The sequence below is a fragment of the Oncorhynchus nerka genome, linkage group LG22, assembly GCF_034236695.1.
Source record: "Oncorhynchus nerka isolate Pitt River linkage group LG22, Oner_Uvic_2.0, whole genome shotgun sequence".
In the NCBI taxonomy this organism is placed as follows: domain Eukaryota; kingdom Metazoa; phylum Chordata; class Actinopteri; order Salmoniformes; family Salmonidae; genus Oncorhynchus; species Oncorhynchus nerka.
This window is the reverse complement of record NC_088417.1, coordinates 13,342,902-13,363,590: the sequence shown is the minus strand read 5'-3', so window position 1 is coordinate 13,363,590 and position 20,689 is coordinate 13,342,902. Positions and strand designations below refer to the sequence as shown.

At 43.4% G+C, this 20,689-nt stretch overlaps 1 protein-coding gene across 5 annotated transcripts; it reads left to right on the top strand.

The window, feature by feature from the left end:
* Positions 1–1,035: 1,035 nt before the first annotated feature.
* LOC115120147 (serine/threonine-protein phosphatase 4 regulatory subunit 1-like) lies at positions 1,036–20,255 on the top strand. Of its 5 annotated transcripts, XM_029649041.2 has the most exons (20): positions 1,081–1,143; positions 1,288–1,332; positions 2,392–2,464; positions 2,568–2,652; positions 2,755–2,861; positions 4,416–4,558; positions 4,793–4,939; positions 5,394–5,501; positions 5,801–5,866; positions 6,217–6,375; positions 6,912–7,036; positions 7,181–7,944; positions 11,707–11,867; positions 11,947–12,228; positions 13,041–13,202; positions 13,457–13,557; positions 13,782–13,902; positions 15,670–15,798; positions 19,006–19,147; positions 19,425–20,255. In XM_029649041.2, the coding sequence occupies exons 4-20, from the start codon at positions 2,594–2,596 to the stop codon at positions 19,586–19,588; spliced, it is 2,940 nt and encodes a 979-aa protein (XP_029504901.2). In that variant the 5' UTR covers positions 1,081–1,143; positions 1,288–1,332; positions 2,392–2,464; positions 2,568–2,593; the 3' UTR covers positions 19,589–20,255. The 5 variants fall into 5 exon arrangements, with proteins under 5 accessions (XP_029504896.2, XP_029504903.2, XP_029504897.2 ...); XM_029649036.2 differs by lacking the exon at positions 2,392–2,464 and having other exon boundaries at positions 1,036–1,143; positions 2,517–2,652; XM_029649037.2 differs by lacking the exon at positions 2,392–2,464 and having other exon boundaries at positions 1,037–1,143.
* The last annotated feature ends 434 nt before the right edge of the window (positions 20,256–20,689 follow it).

Here is a 20,689-nt window from a genome sequence, read left to right as displayed (position 1 = left end):
CAACATAAATATTCTCAAATACATTTGGCCCAATAGAAATGTGTTCCTTTTCAAAGGGTGCCTACAGAGCCAAAATATACAGTTGTCAGAGTTTTATTTAACTTTAAAAAAACCTAAGCTAATAAATTAACAGCGCTGACTAGTCTCAAATGCATGAATGGCACTGTATATTATTTTTTACATGTGTAGGAAAAACATTACATTGTGTTTTAGGTACGCTTATCCACGACTATAACCATATAATTACATATAGTGACTAAGACACTACAAACTTCTCCAAGCATGCCAGTAGCCATCAAAGGTGAGCATTTTCCCACTGAAGTCGGTTACGACGTCGAATTGCAGTCAGGTCAAGACCTTGGAGAGGACAACAGGCATTCAGACGAGCTTCCCTGACATGGTTTCTGACAGTTTGTGCAGAAATTCTTCCGGTTGTGCAAACCCACAGTTTCATCAGCTGCCAGGGTGGCTGGTCTCAGATGATCCCTCAGGTCAAGAAGCCAGGACCGGTCTGCGGTTGTGAGGCCAGTTGGAAGTACTGCCAAATTCTCAAAACAACGTTGGAGGTGGCTTATGGTAGAGAAATTGACATTAGATTGTTTGGCAACAGCTCTGGTAGACATTCCTGCAGTGCTCCAGCAAAACTTGAGACATCTGTGGCATTGTGTTGTGTGACAAAACTGCACATTTTAGAGTCCCCAGCACAAGGTGCACCTGTGTAATTATTATACTGTTTAATCAGCTTCTTGATATGACACACCAGTCAGGTGGATGGATTATCTTGGCAAAGGAGAAATTCTCACAGAGATGTAAACAAATTTGTGCACAACATTTGATAGAAATATGCTTTTTGTGCTTATGGAAAATGTCTGTGATGTTTTATTTCAGCTCATGAAACATGGGACCAACACTTTACAATTTGCGTTTATATTTATGTTCAGTATAATTAATATTAAACAAATAATTGGGCGTTGTACTTTACTATCAACCGTAACGCCTCTTTGGTGGGGTGGTGATTTCTTCACCGATTTTATACTATCCGGACCGCTCGTTCATTTGTCACGGCAGTTCCTGTATTCTCCCTCCAGTTGTTACCTCATCTGCACAGACCGCTTTAAATGTAGGACCAGGACAAGATGGCGGGTACGTAGTCTATTTACGCTAGCTTCGGGAAAATGCACAATTCCGTCCCATTTTTTTAACAGTTTCGAGTGAAAGTCGATACAGCAGAACAATTTAGTAATAGATTGAGTATCTTTTGATTCCGTTTTTGGTTGTTTTTAACAGATATATCTTTACTCCAAGAGGATTCCCAGGAGGAGTTGGACGGATGTAAGTTTGTCCCTGTGTTTTCAGTGTTGGAAATTGCTAGCTAGCCGTGCAATGCATGCGATGATTGCCTTGTCGGCTCTCTGGAGTTCACGGGTCTGTGTGGGCCTTGGGTAGACGAGTTGGACTGTCCCCTTTCTTTGCAACTTACTTAACTTCTTCGATGTGTAGTGAGTTATATTCACATCCTACATTTTTTTTAAATGCTCTCAAAAGTCGTTTCGTAAAAGCTAACACTCACGCGCTAGTCTCTCCGATAGCCAAGCAGCCAGCTAGCCTATCCGATAGCCAAGCAGCCAGCTAGCCTATCCGATAGCCAAGCAGCCAGCTAGCCTCTCCGATAGCCAAGCAGCCAGCTAGCCTCTCCGATAGCCAAGCAGCGTAACCACTGCATTACATTTGATTATGATCGTCTCGCTTCCTTCGCTAACTAGGTTCTCAACCTAATACATCAAGCTTGCATGCAGGATTGTTAACCTAGCTAGGTCAGCTAGCTAGCTACCACCCATAGCGGAGGGAGGTTTCTGTTACATCAGATATGGAACCCAGTTAAGCCCTACGACTATAGCCTGACACTTCCTGAACTGGACTATTAGGCTTACTAGTCTTTGCAGCCAATCTAAATTACTATGATATAACAACTAGCCAGCTATCTATTTTCTATGACTATCCAGTATGCATATTAGACAATTTGGTGACTGATAAATTGTAGCGAAAGTGGGAAGTTTATACACCTAGCCTGGCTATTGTGCAATAACTGGGATTTGCAGTTACCATACATTGTACAAGCTAGGTATTTATGTTGCAATATGATAGATTGCTTTGTTTCATTCGTGCATTTTGCAACATACCCATACCATTGCGAGAACAGTCATGCAACAAGTCCACCTACAGAGCACTACCATCATCCTATAGATCCCCACCTGCTTGTATACTATGTGTATTCACTGTATTTCAAGGACTTCTTCATATGTTTCTTTCACCAAATCTGTCATTTTCACCTTTGCACTTTTTTCCCCCCCTTGGACTGCATTCTCCTAACCACTGTTGATATGCTAATAGATTTAGCATTGGGGACAAGCTTCTGCCAGCCACTGCATGTCACCTCATCACTGTCCCTCACCGGCCTGACTGGGTACGTGGTGGTGGGTGCCTCTCATGCACAATATTCCCAATGTCTCTAATAGTTGGTGTGGATGACTACAGCTCAGAGTCTGACGTCATTATTATACCTTCAGCCTTGGATTTTGTATCGCAAGATGAGATGCTGACTCCCCTTGGAAGATTGGATAAATACGTCGCTAGTGAAAATATTTTTAACAGGTAAATGTCCAATGGACTGTTATTTAAACTCACACTTTTTTGAAGACTCTTTTTTTTTTTTAATAGAATATTTAAAATATCACATTTTGTTATGACTCCCAGACAGATGGTGGCACGAAGTTTGTTGGACACACTAAAAGCAGTGAGTGAGGATGAGAGGGACTGTATCGGCGTCTTGGAGAGAGTGGGTAGACTTGCTGATGACTCTGGTAAGACCCCGTCGGTTTATAAGGGGCGTTTGTTTCATATTTAACCACTGACTGTAGTGACAACTGTCTGTTGTGTATATGAACTGGTTGTGTGTGTCTGCATGCCCTGGACATGCCCTTATTTCTGTCAAGAAGTAGTCTCTGTTCTCTTGGCTGGCCACTAGTGCAGAGGAGAGAGACCCATGAGTGTTTTTGATGGAGGGATGTAGTTAACTGCACCTAGATGCCATTTCATACAGGTGAAAAGTTTGTCTGAGTTTTCCAGCCAGTCCCAGTTTGCTCCCTTGGCCCTGTAAGGTGCAGGTAGACTAAAGGTGTCAGCATGCTTCAGTTCAGCTCGCATACTCCCTTAAAATACCTTCACTTGAAAAACGAGGAAAATCGGCAATAGTGATGTTTGTCCATTTTGAGATGCTGTAGCCAGTATACACTTCCTCAAAATAGTCTGAATTAATCTAAGACTCAAGAAATCTGTAATTCATTTTGACGTTCTTGCCGACGAGCTCTTAGTCACACAATTTTTACATCTAAGATGTTTGGTGCATATTTTTCAATGAAAAAAATTGCATAAAAATGAGTCGTCCCTCGTTGAATGACAGCCGTTATTGAAATTTCTCTACTTTTGACCAATCACATACGAAGGAGCGTAGACTTCGGGCTCTGAACTTTGACTTTCTTCCATTAAAAAAAATGTGTACCCGAACAGCCCCCCCCCCCAAAAAAAAAATTATGCCCAAAACGAACAAACTTCACAAAATGTCATAAAATATACACAAACTCTACTGAACTGTTTTGTCTGGGAAGCGTGCGGATACCTTTAAGGAATATAGAGGAAGCTGCATCACTGCTTATACATATCCAATAGGGATTAGAACATATATTGAGAGTTGTGCATTTATTAGTTGGGATAACTAATAATAAGTTACCCCAACTAAAAAAAATGTGCAATGGTCAGGTCTCTAGTTCTCTGAATGTAGTGTCCTTGTAAGTGCAGGGCATGTCTTTCAGTGTAATGCAGTAGCCCTGCATAATGGTGCAGGCATACATTAGAGCAGCAACCAGTTCCCTTGACCCTGGAGTAAACTGACCATATAGGATCTTAGTCAGTCAGTGGGCATGTATTTTAAACAACTACATCAAAATAAAAACAACTGTTTTCCCTTAGCATCACATACGCTGGGTGTGCTTCGGGGACATTCTGGCCCCGCCTGGTAAAACAGAGAGTCAAAATGCACCGTCCATCAGCATCCTTCTCACAGCTATTTATTAGTGCGTCTTTAAAATATTGTCTTAACTTCAGGTGTGAATTTAGTTAAGCTATCTTAACTGTCTTTCTGCAGACAATTTATTTGGACAAATGATATCCTCCTCTAGTCCCAGGGCATCCAGCCAGGTGTCAGTCATTGTTGAACACTTGTGCTGCTGTCGATGATGAAACCAGGCCCCTTTTGTCATTGAAGACATTTGATCTTCAGGCTTTATTGACCCCCTTTTCTACTGTCCTTAAAATACCTCTTAAGTGTTTTTAAAATGTCTTGACCTTTCTCTTTTCAGAGCCCTCTGTAAGAGCAGAACTAATGGAGCAAGTTCCTCACATCGCCATTTTCTGTCAGGAGAACAGACCTTCCATTCCGTTTGCCTTCTCTAAGTACTTGCTACCGATCGTGGTGAGATACCTGGCTGACCAGAACAACCAGGTAAGGGAGGCGTGTGATAAGAATACATTACATTCTCCTCTTTTTTTGTTGTTGTTGTATTGTTCAACATACTTTGTTCTGTTTTTTTTGTTTTTTTTGCCTCTCACTCGCTTTCTCTAGCCATTGGCACATGTTAGTTAAACATCTATTCAGCGACAATAAATGAAGCTCATAGATGTTATTCTACCTAATGTTATTAATAGCGTCTGTATAATGATTGTGATATCTCGCCAGGTCAGGAAGACCAGCCAGGCGGCTCTGCTGGTGCTGCTGGAGCAGGAGCTGATTGAAAGGGGGGACATTGAGACCCTGGTGTGCCCCGTTCTGGTGGAACTGACCGCCCCCGACAGCAACGACGACGTCAAGACGGAAGCCATGGCCGTGAGTCACGTGACCAAGGAGATGCCTGAAATGGCACCCTATTCCCTATAAAGTGCACTACTAAGTAGCTTTGTTGGTCAAAATTGGTGTAATGCATATGAGAATAGAAGGTGCAGTAGTGTGGAGACGGGTGGTCAGGGAACATGACCCACACAACATTATGACATTATCAGGCAGCTACTGTGCCACTTTTTTAGATATGATCAAATGCAAAAAGTAGAATAAGGTTGACCCCTTTTGTTTTATTTACCATAGCTGTGATTTCCAGAAGCAGGCTGTAGCCAGCATTCAAATGAATGTTTTCCCTTCTGCGGATAGTGCAAGCCAAGGGTATTTCAAAGTTGTCTGTAGAACGCAGGTAGTTTTGTTGTGACATTTTAGTTCAAACCACCGCGCTGTGTGAGAAGGATCCTGGCGGACGGTGTATTTTGACGCTCTGTTTTTGTGGCTGTAGATAATCTGTAAGATGGCCCCCATGGTAGGCAAGGACATCACCGAGCGCCTCTTCCTGCCCCGCTTCTGTGAGATGTGCTGCGACTGCAGGATGTTCCACGTGCGCAAGGTCAGTAGAGACTAAACTAGGGTTGTGTTCATAAGGCACCAAACAAATGAAAATGGACTGAAATAGGAGGGACTAGCTGGACTGGGCACATGTTTCTTTCCCTTTTTTCCCCCTGTTAACATTTTTAAATGTCTTTTGTTGTGCCTTACTGAACACGACCCTGGATTAGATCACCCCCAAGCAGTGGCTATACACTCACGCAGACTTTCTCAACTTTTTTTTTGTTTAACATATTGTTAAATCTGCTTGGGGTTGGAATCATTGTTTTAGATGAGGTCATTTTTGTGTGTTTTTGGCAGGTTTGCGCTGCAAACTTTGGCGACATTTGCAGTGTTGTTGGAGGAGAGGCAACAGAGGAACTCCTGGTACGTGTTGACTTCTTTTGGTTTCATTCTTTCTCAGCCAACTGACTTGCTAACTTTGTTTGCTTCCAGCGACACACCAGGGTTTACTTAAATGAGTCATCTAAAAGCCAGAAGTTTCTGTTGTACATGCCGTTCCCAACTGCCACTTTCCCAACTCTTTCTCTGAATTCTCAGCTTATTGTTCTGTGTTGTGACATTGAGATTGTAACGGGTGAAACATTGATGTCCTCTCTCTCCACTCAGTAGCTCGGCTTTGTGTGACGTTGAAACTGCATTCTAAGCTCCGACTGAAACGCTTTAAAAAACTTTTCATCTCGCTCACTCCCCCACCTCTCTCCTTTCCTGCCCAGTTGCCCCGCTTTTTCCAGCTCTGCTCGGACAACGTGTGGGGGGTGAGGAAGGCCTGCGCTGAGTGCTTCATGACTGTTTCCTCGTCCACCTCACAGGAAGTGCGCAGGACCAAGCTGTCGTCGCTCTTCATCAGCCTCATCAGTGACCCCTCCCGATGGGTGAGCACCGAGCAGAAATTTTGGTCAACCCACATCGTAAATGGAAACTAATTACTTAAGCATAGGCATTAAACATTGACCTGCTGGGGCCAGAGTTCTACTCTTAATCCTCTAGGTATTTTGCTGTTAATGAAGGGAACTAACTTGTCCACTGTATCTCAGTCGGTAGAGTATGGCACTTGCAACGCCAGGGTTGTGGGTTTGATTCCCATGGGGGACAAGTAAGAACAAATATGAAATTAAAGTGTATGCACTCACCATGCTCTGGATAAGAGCTTCTGCAAAATGTAAAATTAAACTAACTTTTTAGCGTAAATACATTTAATTTTTACTGCAGGGCCTGTGGGTAGTAGGTAGCCCACTTCGGGGAACATTCACTTGACATATTTTTACCAAGATGTCAGAGGCCAACTTCCTTATTTGAATGCACAACTTGGCTACTTCTCTTTACAAGAGTGTCTGCTAAATGACTGTAGAGTAATTGACATGTCATACTTGTTTGTTCCTTGACCTCTGTCTCTTTTACTGTGTGTCAGGTGCGTCAGGCTGCCTTCCAGTCGCTTGGCCAGTTCATCTCCACGTTCGCCAGCCCCAACAGTGTGGGCCAGTACTTCAGAGAGGGGGAGGAGGGAGAGTGCAACTGTGTCCACTCACAGAACAGGTGCAGACATTTTGGGCATCTAAAAGGGAATATTCATTTGAATGGTTTTCTTTCAGTGAAGGAAATACACCGGGCTTGTATTGTACTGCTTGTTTGTAACATGCTTTCTCTCTCTCTGTCTCTCTCTCTGTCTCTCTCTCTCAGTATTGAAGAGAAACCACTGAACCTGGACACTACAGACCCTTCCCTCAGCGCTAACACAGATGACTCTCCTGTACGCACAAATGGCAACCACGTAGAGGGTTGTCTACAACAGGACTGCATTTCCAACCATGCCCAGGGGGACCACAGCGAGGGGGAGGATGGGGGGTTTTGCCGGACAGAGGAGGAGATGGGTGTAATGGACGTGGCAGAGCAGGGGGGTGGGGAGCAGACGGCGGAGGCTTTGGCGCTGGACGGTCCCGAGTGCCTCTGTGGGAAGGAGGCTTCCTCGCTCGCCCCCAACTCGGACCCCTCGGAGAAGGAGGGAGACTCTACCAGCACAGCAGGGGCTCAGGAAGAGGAGGAAGCCCCTTCAGTGGCTACTGAGAGCACTAAGAACGAGCCACAGCCACATGAGAAACTCACAACCTCTAACGAGAAGGACGACTCAACAGCAGACATATTGGCGCCCTCATCCTTCTCCCTCCCTGAACCAGCAGAGGAGGAGTCCCCCTACGTCAGTCCTCAGGACAATATCCCCGAGCAGGAGCTTTACAACTCCTTCCACTTCTGGAGGTTGCCCATCGCTGAGATGGACCTGGACATGGAGCTGCTCCAGCAGGGGGAGATGGTCCCGGAGGAGCCCCCCTGCTACGTCTCCTCCAGTCAGGGCAAGGCTAAAGCCTCGGCCCCAGTCCTGGATAGGAAACAGCTGGAAGAGCTGATCGAAAACCTGGAGCCTCATATTGATGACCCCGACGTGAAAGGTGAGCTGTGCTGTGTGTAAAGCTGTAGCTTGACCTCCCTGTCAGCGGTCTACACTGCTGAGATCACGAGAAGCTGCTTACTTCAATACCATACGTAGAAATGTAACTCAATAAGAGATGGTTATTTTGGTAACTGTTGCAATTCATGGTTGTGCATCCATTCATATAGGGACAGTGGCTTAGTGTATTGGCTGAATGCAATTATATTGTAAGAGAAGTTGTCATGGGGGGTGAAATCCCTCAGGTTATAAATAGACTAATCCTTAACCAGAGCAAGCAGTGAAATTCAATACATTGTTTTTGAATTAACATTCCTCTGCTGTGATTGGACAGAAGAAGCTCTTTCACAGGTAGTGTAGAGTAGTGCTCCGAGCCGAACCCTATAGGCCAATGGTGTGAGAGGCTAGCCTTTGATTCCAGTCCACTGTGTTTTTGGTGGAATTGAAACCCTTAATGTCGCATGTGAGGCTAGTAGCCTGCTGGCACCTGGCCATTTCACACAATAGAAACCGGAAGTCATATTTGGGCCGATTTGAAAGAGAGGGGTAAAATAGAAAACCGGGAGAGGTGTGGTGTGGCCTATAATGTTACAAATGGCACAATGAAAGGAAGAGGCGTTGTCAGAGGATCCCCGAAAGCACTAGAAAGAAACTTCAAACTAAAGCAGTTTGTCGCTAAACAGTTTTTCCTTCAATCTTTTATGTGTGAGCCTCATTGTCTGCCTATAGATGCAATCCTATCATGCTGCATGTAATGAACTCAGGTAGTCTAGGCCAGGGATGGACAACTCCTGTCTTCAGGGGCCAGAGTTCTGTAACACTGCCCTGCCATCCCTAGCAAACACAGCTGATTTAAACGAATTACATTCCAAATGGAGTCGTTGATTATTGGAGTCAGGTGTGTTGACTGAGGCACTAATCAGACCCCTGAGGACTGGAGTTACCCTGGGTTAGACCTATACTACAGAACTCTGCTGTGTTCCAGTACTGTTTGTTTCTAAAAATGGGTCACATGAATTTAATGATCTGTCACTGAGTACGGTTACATGCACACAATAATGCAATTTTTATTGTAGGTAGTAAGATTAATATAGTAGTTTGATTTAAAATGTTTACAGGCTTTTCAAGAAGAACAATCTGATATCAGGCTAACTGATCACCGATCTAAATAAACATTCCACCACAGCAACCATGTAATTTAAATAAAACAATAAGGGGTGGATCAGTTTAATATTGCGGATTGTTTCTTCCAATGTAATTGTCTGCATCATTTCTAATCCCCCATATTTTTTGGGTAAATATATATCCATACACACATGCATACATATACACATAGTGCCTTGCGAAAGTATTCGGCCCCCTTGAACTTTGCGACCTTTTGCCACATTTCAGGCTTCAAACATAAAACGTTATGTTTGGCGTAAAAGCAACACAGCTCATCACCCTGAACACACCATCCCCACTGTCAAACATGGTGGTGGCAGCATCATGGTTTGGGCCTGCTTTTCTTCAGCAGGGACAGGGAAGATGGTTAAAAGTGATGGGAAGATGGATGGAGCCAAATACAGGACCATTCTGGAAGAACCTGATGGAGTCTGCAAAAGACCTGAGACTGGGATGGAGATTTGTCTTCCAACAAGACAATGATCCAAAACATAAAGCAAAATCTACAATGGAATGGTTAAAAAATAAACATATCCAGGTGTTAGAATGGCCAAGTCAAAGTCCAGACCTGAATCCAATCGAGAATCTGTGGAAAGAACTGAAAACTGCTGTTCACAAATGCTCTCCATCCAACCTCACTGAGCTCGAGCTGTTTTGCAAGGAGGAATGGGAAAAAATGTCAGTCTCTCGATGTGCAAAACTGATAGACATACCCCAAGCGACTTACAGCTGTATTCGCAGCAAAAGGAGGCGCTACAAAGTATTAACTTAAGGGGGCTGAATAATTTTGCACACACAATTTTTCAGTTTTTGATTTGTTAAAAATGTTTGAAATATCCAATAAATGTTGTTCCACTTCATGATTGTGTCCCACTTGTTGATTCTTCACAAAAAAATACATTTTTATATCTTTGTTTGAAGCCTGAAATGTGGCAAAAGGTCGCAAAGTTCAAGGGGACCGAATACTTTCGCAAGGCACTGTACCTATATAGACAGACATACTTTTTAAAAGAATATGCCTTTATTATTATTCCCCTCAAACCCTACCGCTGATCCCCCCCCCCCCCCCCCCCCCCCCCAATTGGAGTAAACTAATAAACACTTTGGCTTTTACCTTCAATTTATTCATCTTATACACATTTTAGACAGTCTACTTTACAATAGTTCTCTCTTGTTTGTTCTTAGTCCTTCCTCTATTTCTGATGTCCATCCAGTTAGATTTCTATTTGTAACTATACTATTTCACAAAAGTTCAGAACCTTTACATTTTACAGACCCGTATGTTTTACATTGTTTATCTTGTTATTAGTCCCACCCTTCAGCTCCAACCCCTCCCATCTGTCTCTCAAAATCATCCATTTCGGATTTCTACTTGCCATATATTTTTCAACTGTGCTGTGATGCTTCACAAAATAATTGAACCTTCCTATTCTCATAGCTTCTATAGATTGTAATTATTTTTTTTGTTGCTAAAAAAAACTGTTATTATATTATTGATTGATTATGGCTTTTCAAATCACCCAGTATTGCTATCTGCAGCATTAGTTCTAGGCAAATGTTGCAATTCTTCAGCCATTCCTGGACCTGTGACCAAAAACAAGCTACATATGGACAATACCAAAATAAATGTCCTGATGACTCTGCCTCCTCACAGCAAAATCTGCAGAGCTGGGAAGACTATCTCCCATATAATTAACATTCTATTGGTTGCAAGAATTTTGTATAGTAATTTAAATTGAAAAAATGAGTTTTGAATCCAGCGTTTTGCGTATCAATTCATAAACCATGTGCCATGGAATGGGTACATCAAATCTCTTCCCAACTATTTTGCCATTTATATGGCACAGCTGTCAGTTTTTTTGGTCCTTAAATTAAATTGGTATGTTTTTATTTATCACACTTTTCTTTAACCATTTGTGTTCTTTAATACAGGGCCGACATAAAAGTTCCTTACTTTTTTCCCCTTCTACTTGCCTCTTCCATTTTTGTGGTAATGCTGCAATTAATTGGTTGTAATTTTGGGTAGAGCAGAGTGGCTCCTTTCCTTGGTTTTGAGTGTGATCTGTTGTTGTGAAGAGGGCCGGCTGTAAGCCCAGACAAGGGCTCCCTATTGTGCATATGGCACAAAGAACGCTTGTTTGACAATGAAACGTGCGCACACACACAGGCCTCTGGGCTGTTTTATACACTCACGGTAATGGTGTCACAACAGGGAGGAATAGGTCTCCTAGACACTTCAGGTATATCATAGAATGAGCACAGGCAGGGTAGCCTAGTGGTTAGAGTGTTGTACTAGTAACCGGAAGGTTGCAAGTTCAAACCCCGAGCTGACAAGGTACAAATCTGTCGTTCCCCAGAACAGGCAGTTAACCCACTGTTCCTAGGCCGTCATTGAAAATAAGAATTTGTTCTTAACTGACTTGCCTAGTTCAATAAAGGTAAAATAAAAAATTAGCAATATGGTAGTTTCTCTAGGCTCAAGTTGTATTGTTTGGCAATAATACAGGTTACCCCTTGGGCATTGTTTCTGAACATGGTGACAGAGCAATGTGGAACTCACCTGCTCATGCCCCCCCCCCCCCCCCCCTCCTTCCTGCAGCACAAGTGGATGTCCTGACAGCTGCTCTGAGAGCCACAACCATGGACTCTCACCTAGAGGATGCCTTCCTGGAGCCCCGGGACAGCCAGGGGGGAAACCACTACGACAACCCCTTTGGAGTGCACCAGATGCCCCTTTTAGGACACCATTCAGACATGGAGGTGAGAGAGACACCTATAGAGAGAAATGAACTGTAGGGTTGTCATGTTTGACCTGTGATTAATCCCGGTGTCTGTGTAGAGGCGAAACTCCACCCTGCAGATGCACCATGGCGATGACTCTGAGCTGAGCGATAGCAGCTTCAGTCCAGAGGATGAGAAGAAGTCCAAGCATCAGGACGTGATCCCTCAGGCCCTGCTAGACCAGTACCTGTCCATGACGGACCCTTGCAGAGCTCAAACGGTGGACATGGAGATCGCCAAGCACTGTGCCTACAGCCTGCCTGGTGTGGCCATGACCCTGGGCAGACAGAACTGGCACTGTCTCAGGGAAACCTATGAGACCCTGGCCTCTGACATGCAGGTGTGTCTACGCTCCACTTCTGTCTTGGTTACATTTCACTGACACCTTCTGTCAATTGTACTGTAAATGTTTTTGAGGAAAAATATGGGTTTTCTCTTCAGAAGTTGTTTTTGCCCCCCCCCCACCGTTCCATTTCAACCTCAACACTCCCCACCATGGAACACATGCACTAGAACACCGACTTTGTGGAACGTTTAAGTAGATCTGGATTGTGTATAACTGGCATGCCTCGCTCACTTGTAGCGTAAGCTCTAATCGTCACGTCTGCATCTGCACGTTCCACAGCGTCGCGTCCTCCTGAATGTGCCCCCATGGTTAGTATGTGGCTCTCTCACTGTGGTCTATTTCCTCCTCCCCTGCCAGCTGGTTGTTGTCAGGGAGGGTGCTTTGACAGACTGGACCTAGACTGGAGCATGGATCAGGTTTGCTTTTCTTTCTGGTCCTCCTCAAGCACCTTTTTTATTGTGATTCTCCAAGCCCAATGTGTGGTTCCTTGGCTTTCCAAATGCAGTCCTCCAAAAACAAACTTGTATCCTCTCACCTTTCAGTTGTCAACCCCACAGTTTGCCTGCCTGCAAGGAATGACATTTTGCCCTAGGCACGACAGCTGAAGGGCTTGACACTATTGGCTCTGGTGAAACTCTCAACCCCCCCAGTGAGTTGGAAGCCTGAGGACTGGAGTTGGCTCGCAGTGTGATTCCTCCATGTCTCCGGTGCTGTCTCCCCCTGGCCGCGCCCTTTGTCCCACTTTATACACGCCTTCTAACGTCACTGGGTCTTCCTGGGCTCTAATGTCTCTCTCCCTCCTCCAGTGGAAGGTGCGTCGGACGTTGGCCTTCTCCATCCACGAGCTGGCCCTGATCCTGGGTGACCAGCTGACGGCTGCTGACCTGGTGCCTGTCTTCAACGGCTTCCTCAAGGACCTGGATGAGGTGCGGGTAGGGGTCCTCAAACACCTCTACCACTTCCTTAAGGTCAGTCGGCACCTCTTTCTTTGGCACTCGCATCCAATAAGAGAAGACTTTAATATTTTAAAAGAATACGAATAGAAATGAAGAATGGATGGGTTACCTTTTTATTGTGTTGTCACGATGAGTTGACTGCAGCTCATAATGGTTCATATTTCCTGTAGTGATGATAGGATCCAGGCACACCTGCTGTGTCTTCTGTGCTGCAGTGTGGTCGCAGGGGATCAACCTCCTTTCTTTCTCGCTCCCTCTCCCTCTAGCTGCTGCACCAGGACACCCGGCGTAAATACCTGTACCAGCTCCAGGAGTTCCTGGTCACAGACAACAGCCGCAACTGGCGCTTCCGATCAGAGTTGGCAGAGTAGGTTCTACCCTGTTACCACACTTCATGTAATCCATTTATTTCCCCTGTGACCTTAGTTGTAACACACACCATTAGTAGCCAGAGTGGTAGCCCGACGTAGTGACGTTCCTGTACTGTATGGGTGAGGGAGTTAAGCATAGAAGTAGCTTCTCCAAGATGTCTGTTTTGGTGACATTAGGTTCTATGGGTCAGGGTAATCTGTATCTCCTCTGTGTTCTCAGACAGCTGGTGTTGTTACTGGAGCTGTACAGTGGCCAGGATGTGTATGACTACCTTCGACCCCTGGCCTTCAGCCTGTGTCTGGACAGAGTGTCCTCTGTACGCTGGACCTCCTACAAACTGGTACGTCACAGCCAGCGACCCCCCCCCCGGACACGGTCATGGTCTTCCTGATGTTTTTCTTTACCAGTAGACCTTTTTGTCTTAGTTTGGACACAACTATACATTCAAGGGTTGTTCTTTATTTTTACTATTTTCTATAATAGTAAAGACAAACTAACCAAGAAAGTGTTAAAAAAAATCAAAATATATTTTAGATTCTTCAAAGTAGTCACCCTTTGCCTTTTGATGATAGCTTTGCACACTCTTGGTGTTCTCTCAACCAGTTTCACCTGGAATGCTTTTCCAACAGTCCTGAAGGAGTTCCCACTTATGGTGAGCACTTGTTGGTTGCTTTTCCTTAACTCTGTTGTCCAACTCACCCCAAACCATCTCAATTGGGTTGAGGTCGTGTGTTTGTGGAGACCAGGTCATCAGATGCAGTTCTCCATCACTCTTCTTCTTAGTCAAATAGCCCTTACACAGCCTCACAATCTCAAATGTGGACTCATCAGACTAAAAGACTGATTTCCACTGGTCTAATGTCCATTGCTCGTGTTTCTTGGCCCAAGCAAGTCTTCTTCTTATTGGTGTCCTTTAGTAGTGGTTTCTTTGCAGCAATTTGACCATGAAGGACTGATTCACACAGTCTCCTGAACAGTTGATGTCTGTTACTTGAACTCTGAAGCATTTATTTGGGCTACAATTTCTGAGGCTGGTAACTAATGAACTTATCCTCTGCAGCAGAAGTAACTCTGGGTCTTCCTTTCCTGTGGCGGTCCTCGTGAGAGCCACTTTCATCTTAGAGCTTGATGGTTATTGCGACTGCTCTTGAAGAAACGATCAAAGTTCTTAATTTTCCGCATTGACTGACCATCATGTCTTCAAGTAATGATGGACTGTCGCTTCTCTTTGCTTATTTGAGCTGTTCTTGCCATAATATGGACTTGGTCTTTTACCAAATAGGGCTGTCTTCTGTATGCCACCCGTACCTCGTCACAACACAACTGATTGGCTCAAATAAAGAAAAAGCTTTGAATGAGTAGTCCAAACTTTTGACAGGTACTGTGTGTGTACATACACTATGGTTCAAAAGTTTGGGGTCACTTAGAAATGTCCTTGTTTTTGAAAGAAAATCACTTTTTTTTGTCCATTTTTAAAATAACATAAAATTGATCATAAATACAGTGTAGACATTGTTAATGTTGTAAATTACTATTGTTGCTGGAAACGGCTGATTTAAACTTTTTTTTTTTTTTTTAATTAATGGAATATCTACATGGGTGTACAGAGGCCCATTATCAGCAACCATCACTCCTGTGTTCCAATGGCACGTTCTGTTAGCTAATCCAGGTTTATCGATTTAAAAGGCTAATTGATCATTAGAAAACCCTTTTGCATCTAGTAGTATTTTGTAATGTTACACCACCACATCCTTGGTAAATATTTCTCCCTCCCTACCATTTCCACATATCTAGAACATTTCTCATGTTTTGCTCAACATACAGAGCAGGGCGACGTCCTGCTTACAGACATCAGCAACAACACAATTCAAGTCTGCTAAAGATGGCCGCTATTGTCTCTTCCCAATATTAGCCTTCCACTGAGGCATGCCCTGATTGGGAAGATTTCATAGTAGTAGTTTAGCGATTCCGTTCAAGACGTCACCCCTCTGTATGATGTCATATTACTGAGCCCATCTTTTAAGTTCTCTGGGCTTCATTTACCCAGAATTTGATGAAAATTTTGCTACACGAAAAGGAATACGTAATATTTCTTGTATATTGTTAGGTGAGCGAGATCATCAGGAAGGTGGCGTCGTGCCAGGCGCTGCTGGCAGACTTCCTGAGTGAGCTGGTAGAGAAGTTCTGCCACTCCCCCAAGTGGTCGGGACGACAGGCCTTCGCTTTCATCTGTCAGGTGAGGACATCTTTGTCATGTTCATGGTTAGGCTTTGGCGGTATACTGTGTATATACCGGGGTATTTGGAACTAGCCACTGGGTGGTTTTTCAACTCCATCAATACTGTTAACTTCTAAACAAGCTTAAAAATGGTTATTTGTAGCTACTTTTAAGTAAATGCCTGCAGTCAACTTGTGCAATACATTAGGAAATGAAGCACATTGCACTGTTCATTTCACCCGTCATATTATGAAGCTTACCGGTAGTCCCCAGTCACATGTTTTGCTTACAAGCACACAACGATGAGTCTGCCAGCAGAGCCCTGTGAGTCACTCACTGTTGTGCAGCGTGCACCAGGTGATCTAGTTACAGTATGGAATTCATAACTAAATGTTTACCAGCTAGATATCTTACAACTATTCAGTGAACTGTCTACAATGTGCTAAATGCTCTGCGGTTGTGTATTTGGTTTGCTAATTTAGTTTCTTGCGACATCAAGCTTCTCTTGGTAACAGTGGAGTCCCCTCCTGGATCAATAGCCTTGCGGTCTAATATTTGTTTTGTATGTGCAGCAAAGTGTGAGTAGCATTTTTCGTGTTACTTGTATAACTTTGCTCTGGGATGTCTGTCCTGCAAATAGTTTGTCAGACTTTATAAAATGTTCCCAACTTGCTCGTTAGCATTTAGCGAGCATTTGCTATGGGATTTGACATGCATTCTTTATTTAACCAGGGTAAAGCCCATTGAGACCATTTATTTTTCTATTTTTCCTTGTTAGCATTACTATTACTAACATTTGGATTAAAGGGATTTGACAATAGTTCCCCTTGTGTTCAGTGCCAGTATTACCAAATATCCCTGGATGGTACAAGGTCTGTATGACAACCGCCCAAGCCTATTCATCGCTCTTCTTCTCTTGTCATCTCCTGACCTATACAACACCAATAATCATCCAATAGGCCTAACCAAATAAACAAGGTAAATTCTGTCTGAACTACTTTACTTTCTTCCCTTTAGAGTGGTGTATGTTTGGGATCCTAGAAAATGACTTGGGCTGTATTTATTTCTCATAGGGTAAGGTAATGCCAGCAGTGTTCTGCATGGTCGTTGACAGGATATCTGCCATGGTTTTTTGTAATTGTTTTTTCATTGGAATTTCACAATTTTCTCCAACATTAAGAGCTATAGTAACAAAGGTATATAAAATAAGAATAACAAAAAACTAACAGACAAATTAAAAAATAAAACAATAAATAAAGGAATTAGGTCCAACACACAGTACAGTGTAATCCTGAGACAAGTCGTCTACCACCACTAAGTCAATCCTTGCAGCGTAATGGCTGATAAATCAGGTTCTAGGTCATTCAAATGAGGTTCCCACACTTAGTAGAACTGATCTGTTTTAGAATGTAATGTACATGTCAGATTTTCCAATGGAACCCATCCAAATAGCATCTTATGCCAATCCTTTAATAGAAGGGACCTTGTCATTAATCCACTTTAAGAGGATGTTTTTCCTCCCTGTGATGGTAAGGATGTTGTAAAGCCTCCTCTTTGCCACCGAAGTAACATGCCTATTGGGGAGAACTAACGTCAAAGAAATTGGGGCCATTTCTAGGTCCCCCCTGAACATTAGACAAGTACCTTTTTTTTGTAGTTTGTTTACGGTCACGTTCCAATGTGTTAGGGTGCCTGTATCAGTTTTACATTTTAGACACTGAGGAGGATGAGGGGCTGAAATGACTTAAATGTAAATGAAAGCATGTCAGATTTGGGGATGTATGCGACCTGTGTATTATTCTTAATCGGATTGCTCTCTAGTACGATTACAGCTAGATAATGTTTTGCACATCTCCAAATGTCCTCCCACATCCTTGTCAATAGTAACAGGAAATACCCCCCCGTGTGTCAACAGTTTAAAAAGGACCTTAAAACATCCAAATAAATGTGGACATTTTCCTTTGTCATTTGTTCAATGAGAAACACATCTGGGTTGCTTATCAAGGTGGTGCTCTTCAAAAAGTGTCTTACTTGTAGAAAGCAGGAGAAAGTCCTGCTCAACCGTCTCCACAAATTGCAAAATATTTTCAGCAAATTAAAAAGTTCTGTCTGCCTATGCCCTTTATTAAGCCAAATGTTAGCCAGCAATCCAGGTACAGAAAAGGTGGTTAAGAGCAGAGGTTAGTTTGGGCTTTCCTAAAAAACATTGAACTGACCGCCATGCTTTGAGTGAATTAAGTGTAATGGGATTATTGCAGTAATCTTTTATAGATTTTGAAGCTTCTGAAAAATACAAGATCTTGCAAGACTTTTTCAAAATCCCCCTAGCTAACAAAATAGAGGAGTCCTCATTATATAACATAAGTGGGCACACCACTGATATCCAAGTCTCCAATAGAATCTGGCAATATTGCCGTCTGAAGTCTTGCCTTGTGTTTACTCCATATGAAAGAACTTAACCAGCCATTCATGGCTCTGATTACCTTATTGTACCTTAAGACTGAGAGAATTTGGATTGGGTAAAGAAGTCTAGATAAAATGTTAATTTTCAAGAGGTATATTCTTACCCATCCATGAAATCAGAAGAGTTGCAGCGCTCCAGATCCTGTCTTATTGTGTCAAATAAGGGAACAAAATTGTCTTTGTACATTTTGCTAGAATTGAGGAATTATGAACATACCCAGATGCATTAAACTTGGAGACTATTTTTGAAAGGGAGGGGTAAGACTACCAGGTGGCATAGTCTCTGATCTAGTAAAGTTAATCTTGTAGCCTGAGAATATATTCAAGAATATTAACAAGAGGTGTAATTTGAAGTCTCGGGGCTAAAGATGAATATCAAAACATTGTCAGCTGCCAAGGATTTTTAATTACAGTTTTGAATTGAGGTCTGTTTTTATTTGAAGAGCCTTTTAGTTTCCCCACCCTCATATTACACAGTGGACTAAGTTGCTATGGTAGCTATGAGGACACTGCTTTCAACGGGCCACTTGACATTGTCCTCAACATTTTATTTGATAGAATGGTGCCACTCATGTTATGTCCCACAATGTCTATTGTGTTGGAGGACAATGAGATCATGATGACTGAGTGGTCAAGTGTGTTAACGCACAAACACAACCAAGCACAAGTGTGTGTGTGTCGTGCATGCACACACAGAATCACACACTTCCCCCAATCCATCTCTGAAACACACACACCATCCTCCCTCTCTCTTTCTGTCAGCTGGCGATTGAGGATGACTGTGTGTCGTTGGAGCAGTTCTCGGAGCATCTGCTGGCCCCTTTGTTACAGCTGTCCTCTGACCCCGTGGCCAACGTCAGGGTGCTGCTGGCCAAGACCATCCGTCAGAGCCTGCTGGAGAGAGGTACGTACACACACACCTGCTCCTCTGACCAATTCCATAGAGTTAGGCCTAGGAAACAAGAAATGATGGCTTCATTTGTTATTATAAAAATTAATCGTATTTATAAAATGAAGTACCTTAATTGCACTCACACAATGCATAGTGAAATTGTCTGGATGGTGTGAGTATATAGCTATAAGGAATAAGGAAACATGACAAAGTATGACTTCTCATATATCGTCAGCTTAACTGCAGTTGAACCCTGGTCACATCGGTCCTCTTCCTGTTGTCCCTGCAGAGTACTTCCTGCATTCTGCCAACTCCCACCAGGAGGCGCTAGAGCAGACACTGGTGGCCCTGCAGATGGACCTGGACAAGGACGTCAAATACTTTGCCAGCGTGCATCCTGGGAGCACTCGCCTCAGCGAGGACGCCATGAGCACCACCTCCTCCACCTACTGAGCACAGAGCACCCTCGCCCCTCTAAACACACACAGGTTAGGGTGCAGAGGGCTTGAGGTAGCTTCTACTTCTAAACAGCCACAAGGGGAGGACCCATGAATCAACACAACAGATTAATTTAGTGCTTTGATTTGTTTCTATTTTTTTTGCCACAGAAGCCTTAAGTGTCTTCCTTAAACTGGAAAATACTTGAATGTCCGGAGTGGATTCAGTGACTAACAAAACAAATGGTGGGGGGGTGATGATGATGGAACTCATGGGGACCAGTGCTAATAAGGACCCCTCCCCTTCCCCGCTCTCTTTCTATCGCTCTCATTCTCCCGAGACTTAGCGGAAAAGCCAGTATCTCACAAGCTTTATCGAACCACATAGCAGGACGACTGTCTCAAAACGTTTAAACAGTGTAATGTTTCTGTGATTGCTTTTTCTTATTCATACTGTATAAATGACTCCTATGCTGCATATATAAAAAAACAAAACTTTAAAAAAATGTCTGTACCATCACAGCCTTCTTCTGTGGACGTAGCACGTCTTCTCCTCCTGGGCTCCTGCCTCCATTGTTTTAACTCTCTAGTGCAGCACATTGTTGTACCCATAGACAGAGGGCCTCCCCCTGGCAGGCAGGGGTTCCTGTTTAATGAGAAATAAATGTATTTTTTATTATGGATGTCCGTTTTGCGGTGTTTTTTTAAGTAAGCGGAGATATATCCAATTGTAAAAGGTCAGCACACTTGAAACGTGGTATTTAACCTGAGAATAAAATACTGCGCCGCACCCCCCGCTGTTATACCCTATTCTGTACATATCTCCAGCACCTTCTCCATTTTGATCAACGATCATGTATAGTATTGTGATTTCCCCCCCCCCCCCTTGTTTTACCTGTCGCAACATTAAATAAAAAAGCAGGCACAAATTTGTAGGTGCATTTTGTTTGTGTTGGAGGGGGTCTTTGGAACACATGTTTCTCAGGATAAGAGGAGTTTTATAGACAACTGGTGCCCGGGCTGGGATTGAATCAGAATGTGGATTACAGGCATTGTGGCTTTTAAAGGCAATTTACAGTAAACGTTGCCGGCTCAATCGGAAATTGCCTGTAACCTG

Excerpts from the sequence above, each read along its gene's own strand:
- LOC115120147 (XM_029649036.2), top strand. Across the intron at positions 4,559-4,792 it reads TGGCTGACCAGAACAACCAG|GTCAGGAAGACCAGCCAGGC; the intron begins GTAAGGGAGGCG and ends ATATCTCGCCAG. Across the intron at positions 12,229-13,040 it reads CCCTGGCCTCTGACATGCAG|TGGAAGGTGCGTCGGACGTT; the intron begins GTGTGTCTACGC and ends TCCCTCCTCCAG.